The sequence below is a fragment of the Haplochromis burtoni genome, unplaced genomic scaffold (assembly GCF_018398535.1).
Source record: "Haplochromis burtoni strain Fernald_Lab_line unplaced genomic scaffold, NCSU_Asbu1 Contig_219, whole genome shotgun sequence".
NCBI classification, from domain to species: domain Eukaryota; kingdom Metazoa; phylum Chordata; class Actinopteri; order Cichliformes; family Cichlidae; genus Haplochromis; species Haplochromis burtoni.
In genome coordinates, this window is record NW_024582580.1 from 825329 (window position 1) to 833897 (window position 8569).

General features: G+C 39.7%; 1 protein-coding gene across 2 annotated transcripts in view; it reads right to left on the minus strand.

Moving 5' to 3' along the window:
* sppl2 (signal peptide peptidase-like 2) overlaps positions 1–8198 on the minus strand; it is a 16081-nt gene extending 7883 nt beyond the window's left edge. The window contains exons 1-8 of one of the 2 annotated variants that reach the window (XR_316720.2): positions 8052–8198; positions 7042–7158; positions 6343–6525; positions 6154–6243; positions 5272–5411; positions 4322–4464; positions 1525–1621; positions 839–955 (exon numbers count right to left, since the gene is read on the minus strand). Coding sequence is in view for 1 of the 2 variants with exons in the window: in XM_005936643.2 (XP_005936705.1) it covers positions 839–955; positions 1525–1621; positions 4322–4464; positions 5272–5411; positions 6154–6243; positions 6343–6525; positions 7042–7158; positions 8052–8099 (935 nt within the window). In the remaining variant the exon portion in view is untranslated. The remainder of the gene's footprint in view (positions 1–838; positions 956–1524; positions 1622–4321; positions 4465–5271; positions 5412–6153; positions 6244–6342; positions 6526–7041; positions 7159–8051) is intronic. The other variant, XM_005936643.2, reaches the window with a different exon arrangement.
* Positions 8199–8569: the final 371 nt, after the last annotated feature.

Consider the following 8569-nt stretch of genomic DNA (forward strand, 5'->3'; position numbering starts at 1 on the left):
AACTTCACAGAACTTCAACTCGATGAATATTTGAACTGTCTGACAGGGGTACGTTTTTAATAGCAGATGTCACACTTACTTTAATTTTTTTTGTCACTTATTACCGCATCCACCACGGCCAGCATGCAGTATTTCACTGTTTCAGAATCTTCGGCAAGAAGCAAACACGAAGGGAAGCTGCTGCAGCTCTCTCTTGGGCTGTACAGGACCCTCACCATGGTAGTACAATTCCAGTTGTAAGATTATTAAACTCGCAATTAAACTGTACTTGCTGTTGTCACATCATACATTACAATGATAGTTTAATATGTTTACATTACGGTGCATTGTGGGTTAAATATTGCTAGGCTACTAGGAGTGTTGCATTCACAGTCTACACTACGCTGTAGGAATTTTAAATTTTTTAAAATTAATTAATTAATTTTTTGCGTTTTCTGTGTTTCTGCCAGGACCACAGGCAGGGCCACTCGCAGGTTGCTTCTGGGCCGCATGTGGCCCGCGGGCCGCCATTTGAATAGGCTTGGCTTAGACCCAGACAGAGGTCTAGGTTTTTATTTTTTTTTTTTTTTAAAGCTATCGCAGTTATTACTATCGGTATATCCTGGTTATTTCCCACCGCTGCACATGTCAATCAATAGTATTCCTTACTCCCATTCACCTCAAGTTAAACTTCGTACCTGACCTCATTTTTTGCCTCTCATGATTATTCCCCCTTTAATCGCTACAAGCTGGTGAATTTGACCTTTTCTTCTATGACTGTGAAGCCCTGCAGCGCCTTTGTCTGTAGCTGTAGTGGAATGAATTCAATTGTTTTTTAAATTTTGTGTTGTGCACTCACTGGTCTTCGTTGCGAAACACCATCCAGATGATGCTGACACCAATGCAGAGGGCCGACAGCAGCAGCATGCGGATCTGCGGCCGCTTGTGCAGGTACGGCAGGTTGTTCTCCGGGATCCTTTTTTTCCAAAACATAGGTCAGATGTCAGCCACTACACCACAACACTTTCTCTCAGAGAAATACAGTCACTGTTAAGCATGTAATGCAACTAAAAAGTGTTTTTATTAGCATTAATCTGCAGATAATCATGTTAACCATGTATCATTTGGTCTACAAACAAAAGAAAAAAGGGTGTACAGAAGAAACAGGAAACAACTGCTCAATCCGCATTGCTGAAAAAAATATAAAAAAAAAGGTTCCTAAACTGTTCATCATGCTGTAAGTATAATGAGTATTTAAGTATTTATATGAGCTTTTCTGTTTCCAGGGTGGAGTGATTGTACAGCAGGCATCTTTATTGAATTTAATAAATAAGAACTGGGCGAACAAGTTTGAATTTATTTTAGATTTGAGAAGCTCAAACATATATATACCCTGACTAATATTTGGTTGAATCATCAAGTTGCACCTTGACCAGACATAGAAAACATACATGTATGGAGAGGAAAAAAAACCCCCAAAAAAAACCCCAAATGTCATGCTGTTTAAAGCATCATTGCACCTGCTAATATGACCTGAAGACTCACCTGCACTTGCAGAAAGGAAGTCTCCTGACGAACGGCCACAGGCAGCTATACAGGCCGACAGAGGAGGCCAAACAGAAGATCCTGATGACCCAAATGGCTAAATGGTGAAGAAACAGCAGACAGAAGCTGAGTAGATATTATTGTGTGAGGAAACCCGCTTCTTTGGCATCCCCCCTCCTTAAACGCCTGAATAGTGGTATTGCTTTCCCTTTTGTACACTATTGCCATCCGCAGCTTTCAGCAGCTTTTTAATCTGTTTAAAGGCGAAATGTTATCTCAACCATTGAGCTCTTTATCAGTGCAGCCATTCTTTACACTCAGCAGGGTTTGACTCTGCTGCAGCTTAATGCTGGACAACAGGCAGCTCTGCGAGAGGAAATGATCTCTGAAGAATCTCAGTTTACCCTGGAGCTAAATGGAGAGGGGATTATTAATTTAATAAGATTAGTTTAGAAGCTTGGACTTTTTAACCAGAAATCCTGTTTTATTCATTTTGTGTATTTTCTTGTTGCACCTGTGTGTGATGTGCATTTTTTTTTTAATTTCTTCACCCTTCTTCTTTTCTTTTTTTTAAATTTTTTTTATTCACAACCTATTCTACTGTATTGCATTTTAATCTTTACTTATTTTGCTCATTTAATTGATTTTATTTAATTGAGCTCCTTTCTATTATTTGGTTTTTACCTTAAGTGAAACTTGCTTTGTTGTATTGTCTTTTTATTTTGTTAGCAAAATATTTATTCTACTTATTTAAGCTAGTTTTTAAAGGAGGAAAGAGGCAGCAATGTTAAAGGCTTAAGACACTGATGGTGAGCCTTCTATCATCATGGACAAAGTGAGACTGCACAACAACAGGATTAACAAGCCAGCGGACTTTATGAGTTCAGTGCCAGTGATTCCTCCTGTGCATTTTTGTCTAATTTTTCCTGGGGATTCTGGGGAATGGAGTCTAATAGACTAAGTTTCATCATCCGAGCGACATACAATGTGCTACCTTCCATAAATGTTAAAGAGGTACATATTTCTCAGCTGCAGTGAATAGATAGAATAAACTGTAGAAAACTAAACAGGAGAAAGAAGAAAACAATTTTAACATAAACCATTGACACACTCCGGGGCCTCCTTAAATGAGGGTGTCTAGTGATAATGGCCGAAACAACCGATGAATTCAAGGTCCACCACTGACGATGTGTCTAAATTTTAATGATTTAGATCAGATCTCTAACCCCTAAACCTAACCAAGGAAAAATGGCAGATTAGCTTGTGTAAAAGAACAAAAGTTGAGACACATAACGATGCGTGCCACTGGTAAAGTTTCTGGGATGCTTTTCCTCATAACACCCATCCCTCAAGATTTTCTCCATTAAAAGCAATGCATTGTCAGGAATTGTGACATCTAGTCCTTTACCAAATCAACTTGGCTTTTAAATTTATCAGCAAGAGAGCAACAATATAGGAAATAATAACCGTATTCTTAATATAAGGACCTTCAAATATAAGTAAATTCCTGGAGGGAGATAGCTGAAAGTATCAGAAGTGAGATTCAGAAACGTGTAAATAAGTTGTTTTTTTTTAAAAAAACGTGAGCGATAGTTATGTTTACCTCTAAAGAAAACTGACCACAACAAGTAGCATGGACCCCGGAGGGGAAAAAGTGCCAGCATTTTACTTGTTTCTATCTGCTGGCTCTGCATATAAAACACTGAGACACAACGAACCTCAGCTGCCGAAAACTATGCTGCACAAACATGTAAATGAGCTGTTATCAAGGATGTACTCAGGATGGGCCTGAGTGTGTTTAAGCATTAAGGTCCAGCTTGTTTGACTAACATAATTAACGTGCTGTGCCCGGGCGCGGTTCAGTTAGACTCGGTACAGTATGCATGTATCGCATTCCCCTGCACTTCCCTCTTTAAATATAACTCTGAAAGGAAAGCGTTCCACCGCTTTCATAATAAAGTCCCAAAAATCCACAAACTCATAAAACTCATCAGGCTCTGCAACAGTGTTTTAGTAAATCAGAGAGTGACTGTGAGAGAGGAGCTGCTGCCACGATAAATGTAAGCATCCTCTGGCACAGTGTGAGCACTGGGCAGCAGGAGGACAAGTGTCCCTAATCTGAGTAAGCTACTGCATACTGTAGATAAAAAGAATATAAACTTGCCAAGTGGTGAGGAGAAATTTGACGTTTAAATTAGTTAACAAATTTGACAATGAATGCCTAGTAAGTCCAGGAATTATCCATACAGGTGTTTCAGTCAAGAAAAACAAGGAAACCTGTAAGATCCAGTTAAAAGCTGCAGGCTTGAACTAAATCAGCTGCTCTGGAACCATTTTTTTGATTCTGACAGACTGTAAAAATAAGCATATCCTAAATTATCACTTCATTTGATTCTAAACTACAAAGACTTATTGCAAAAGCACTATTCTGTGTTTCTTTGCACTTCTGGAGGTTTTTTTTCAAATATGTTTTGCTCTGGGGTTTTTTGCACATAGCAAATGCTGGGTTTTTTTTAGGTTTTGTCACATCTTTTGCACAACCTCAATCCAGAGAAAATCCCTACTGAGTGATGCCAAGCCACAGTGAGTAAGGACAAATTAAAAGCTTTGAGAGGCTAACCGCCCCCAACACACTAATGAATACTGGGCAGAAGGAACTGAAACCACCATCATTTACTGGTCCCATAAACGTGCTTCTGATCTAACGGATTTACTTATCTTTTAAATGTTTCCTTCAGCGCGACTAGTATAGCAGCGGTTATATTCTGTGTACGCTTCGTGAGTATCTGCATCGTACCCAGGTGGTCGTAGAAAAAGTAGAGTAGCACCAGCATGTTGCAGCACATGACGACGAACACACAAATCATGATCGGGGTTACGTCTACGGTCTCCTCCTCTTGCTTCTCGGCACTGTCGTCCCGCTTGTGCTTCATGTACCGTCTGCAGGAGGACAAGCAACAGTGAGTAACTCTAAAGACAAAGAGTATATATGCACACATGTTTGCTCTGAGGTTTTGTCTTTCACAGTTTAAATTGCAGATTATGGTCCAATTTTTGGTGATTTACCAAAACACACGGGATAACCATATTGCCATTAAAAGTCTATATTTATAGTCATTTGGTCAGCTGGCTGGCATTCACTTCCATCCTGAGTTGAAAACACGCACTTATGATTCCAAATGTTTTTTTCTCTGCGGTGCTGTGCGTCAGCGACCCCATCTCACTCTGCCCTCCTTCACCTCAGAAAACTCCAAAAAGATGGACTCAGATTGGGTTAAGCCAATGAGTCACCCATACTCAAATAAACAGTGCTGCCCTTTACTGGAGTCGCAGCGGTAAGATGCAGATTGCTTGGTTTGAAAAGAAGAGAAGCACTCATAGTCACCCAAAAGGAAAGTCTTTTGCAATCATGCACTTGTATTTTGTTGCCAGGAAAACTCTGACCAATGTTCTCTGGAGCCTCTCCTGATGAAATATCTCTAATGTAAATTTAGCAGCTGTGACTAAATGCATCGTTTGCACTCGCTGAAGGAATTTCTTTGATACCCAATACTTGCATCATTGTATTTTTGTATCACTTAATGCAGTTTTGTTCAACCCAGACTAAAATCACTTTTTAACTTTAATTTTTTCAAAAAGTCTGAAGACTCTGGCTGTCATACTGCAGTACAGCTGAAACTCTGGCACTATGGGATTTTCCACTGAATCGCTTCCACAGAAGCACTTTTACAGGACCAGTAAACTTACTTCTTGCTGTCTCTGCTGCCGGCCCAGTAGCCTCCAATAGCCACCGTTCCTACTGCCATCAAGAAGATGATCACCATGTTATAGTCTAACACTGGCTCATTGGGTGCGTACATGGCAACCAGCTGTCCTTTACCAAAGGTCTGCAGAAGTAAGAAACAGCATTAGATTTGCCAGATGTAAACCTTCAAAACTAAATAAAACATGCCAAAATAAGGAAGTGCTACTTAATTTATATTAAATAAACCCTAATTTAGCCTACTTCAAAGTAAATTAACTCTGATGTTGTGATTATTAAGCCCAATTCAGTGCATAACACTGGACTGAAGTCATGAATTGCAACAAGAGTCTCCGTCATGGTGCTCAGTTTTAGATACACTTTTCCACTTAGATACATTTTCCACTCCACTGGAAAACCAAATCTGTCTGAAAAGGAGCATTTAACCAGTTGCTTCCAGCTGGATAGACGTGCCATGTGCCGTTTAACGTGTATCAAAGCTTAAACCATCTCTAAGTAGTTCCCTGAACATGTCAATTAGTTCACTGTACTCAAATGGACTCTGCAGTCACCAGATCTCAATCCAGCACAGCACCTTTAGGATGTGGTACAATAAGAGATTCTCATTGTGGACATGGAGTTAACAAATCTGCAGGAACTGTGTGACACCATCATGTCAATAGGGAGCAAAATCTCTGAGAAATACTTCCAGCACTTTCTTGAATCTGTACCATGAAGAATTACAGATGAAAGGTAGTTTACCCTGCTACAAACAAGGTACACATATTAAAGCATCCAGTGACACAAAATTAGAAAAGGGATAATAAGGCTAGGTGTAGAGCTTCTAAAGTGAGAAGAGAAATATCGGTTGGTAGCTGACTTCTCACCTTGCTTATATCCAGCATATCAGAGTAGCTGAGCAGTGCCACAGGAATGTCAATCTCTTCATACTGAGTCTTGTTTCCTGCTGGTGGCGTCTGTAGGAAAAAAACAAAAACAAAGCACATTTCTGATTTGTCATGAACCAAAAGACCTCTTTAATTCTGACACAGAATAGCCGTGAACAGCTGTCTCACCAGTCTGTCCTTGCTGACGATGAGCAGGCCCTTGGCACCATTAATCTGGGCCAGGCGAACTTTTTCATAGAAAGTGCAGTTCCCCCTCATCACCATGGGGATGCGGTTCGGGAAGCCTCCCTCTGGGACCTCAGAGGGTGAGCACAGGACCGATGTTGTCAAGTCATGGATCTGGAGACGTGACTTTGAAACAAAAGGTTTGGAAATACTCTCAGAGGTTTCAAAATACAGTAATTAGAGATGTTGTTTGTTTTAATTAATTACTCATTATGTACTGTTTATTATTCTTTAATGGAACAAAGAAGCTTCCTCATTTAGTGTAAAAAGGGGCAGCCTTGTCATAAAAATCCTTGTACTTCTAAAAGACTAGTTTGTTTCTCATTATACACCTATATCTAAAAATAAAACCCTTGTGCGAGTATGACCTAAAAACTGTAATTCTTGTATTTATTTCTTGTTGCGTGTATTACTACAGCCTAATATATTCTGATATTCATAAAAGCTCTCCAGTGATTGCGCTTGGTTCAGAAAATAGCAGCTTGACTCGTAACAGGCAATAAAAGTAGAGATTACATTTCAGCATCCTGTCTTCCTAAGAAAAGATGTTGTACACTGAGGCTTAGGCTCATTGCACTGTGTGGCCTTGAAGCAATTTGAAATTTTACAATGTTTGGTTAACCCCCTTTGTTAGTGACTTACTGCCTTATTGAGATCCTGAGGTAAACGTGCCCACTGGGAGTTGAAGAATATGCAGTAATCCTTTCCTTTGCTCTTGCCCTTGTCACTGAAATGGGCCATGCCGTACTCTCCCACCACCTGTCAACATAAAAACAATGGCTGGATCACCTCACATGTCCAAGAAAAAGTAAATTTTTATATCACAGAGTTGAGCTTTAATTCTAGCAGCCCTATAAATGTTGATGTTTCGCTGTCTGCATCAATTTGAGACGGCATAAAAATTCCCAAAAGCCTTTTTGAAGCTATGATTAAACTATTCGTACCCCTTTTGGTTGGTTTTTGTATACCCTTCTTCATATAAACGGGGTGCACACAATATGATAAACCCTTGAATGTATAATAAAGCTCAGCAGCACTACAAACTACAGCCTTCAGTGTATAAAAAGGCTCAGTAACAGCTCCTACAATCAGGTTTCCTGCAATGTACTTGAAGTTAGATTTAAGGCTTTTAAACACATTTCTCAAATACCTCTTCTTTCTTTCCCTTTCCACATGACAATCTTTAGCTAGATTAATAGTTTTTTCACTGCACACAAAACAGAAAAACCTGTTCAAATTTTAGTTTGGCTCACTCAGTTATATTGTTTCTGGCAGTGACTTGAAATATTTCACTCTAATTTCAGACGCGTTCCATATTTTACAGCACTACCGCAGTCCAAGTTGTCAGTGGTTAACATCATATTCGCTGTCTCGTAATCACTGTGAAGATAAACCCAGTGTCGGTTTCAGGTGAGGTGAATCGATCGGCAATAATCCCCCTTCATTAATGCTGCATCAAAAGGTGAGTAATGTGTGGGTTTCCAGGGCCCACAGAAATCTCCGCAAGCTAACAGACATAGCATCTATGCTAACGTTCCCGGAAAACCGCAGGGAAATAAAAACCCAAATCCTTGTTTGTTAACCGCAGGCTGCTACCCGACAAAGACGCACTGAGGGACAGTTTTCGAAGAAACAGACGTGGTCTCTCTCACCTTCTGGATGAGAAAAGCGACCCAAATCAGTGTTTCGGGGACCCTCATGATGTCTAGCTTGTTGTTGTCTCCCCCATCGACCAACCAACCAACCAACCAACCAAACGTTTGGCTCGAACTCCCTGCACGAGAGCCCCCAACGCCGGCTCTAACAGGCCGCGCCCATTTCGTTCGGCTAGGCTTTTTAATTGGATGATATTGTCATGTGCCACTTTGCTGTTTGGATAAAAACAGACTGCCAAAAAATGATAAAAATAGTAGCGGTCACTGACAGCACGAAAAGCCTAACATGCTTTACAGTTAAACATAATTGTTAAAAACCCCCAACAACAAATAAAAGAGGAGTTATAGAGTTTGGTTAAAAGTTTTTCAATTCATTAGCATGAATACATAAATCAATCAATCAATCAATCAATAAATAAAGGGAAACTATTTTTCTTCAATTTTTCTTCATTTTCTTCAAAAATGCAAAACTCTTAGAATGTTTAACCCAAAATTTCTAAAAAAAAAAAAAAAAA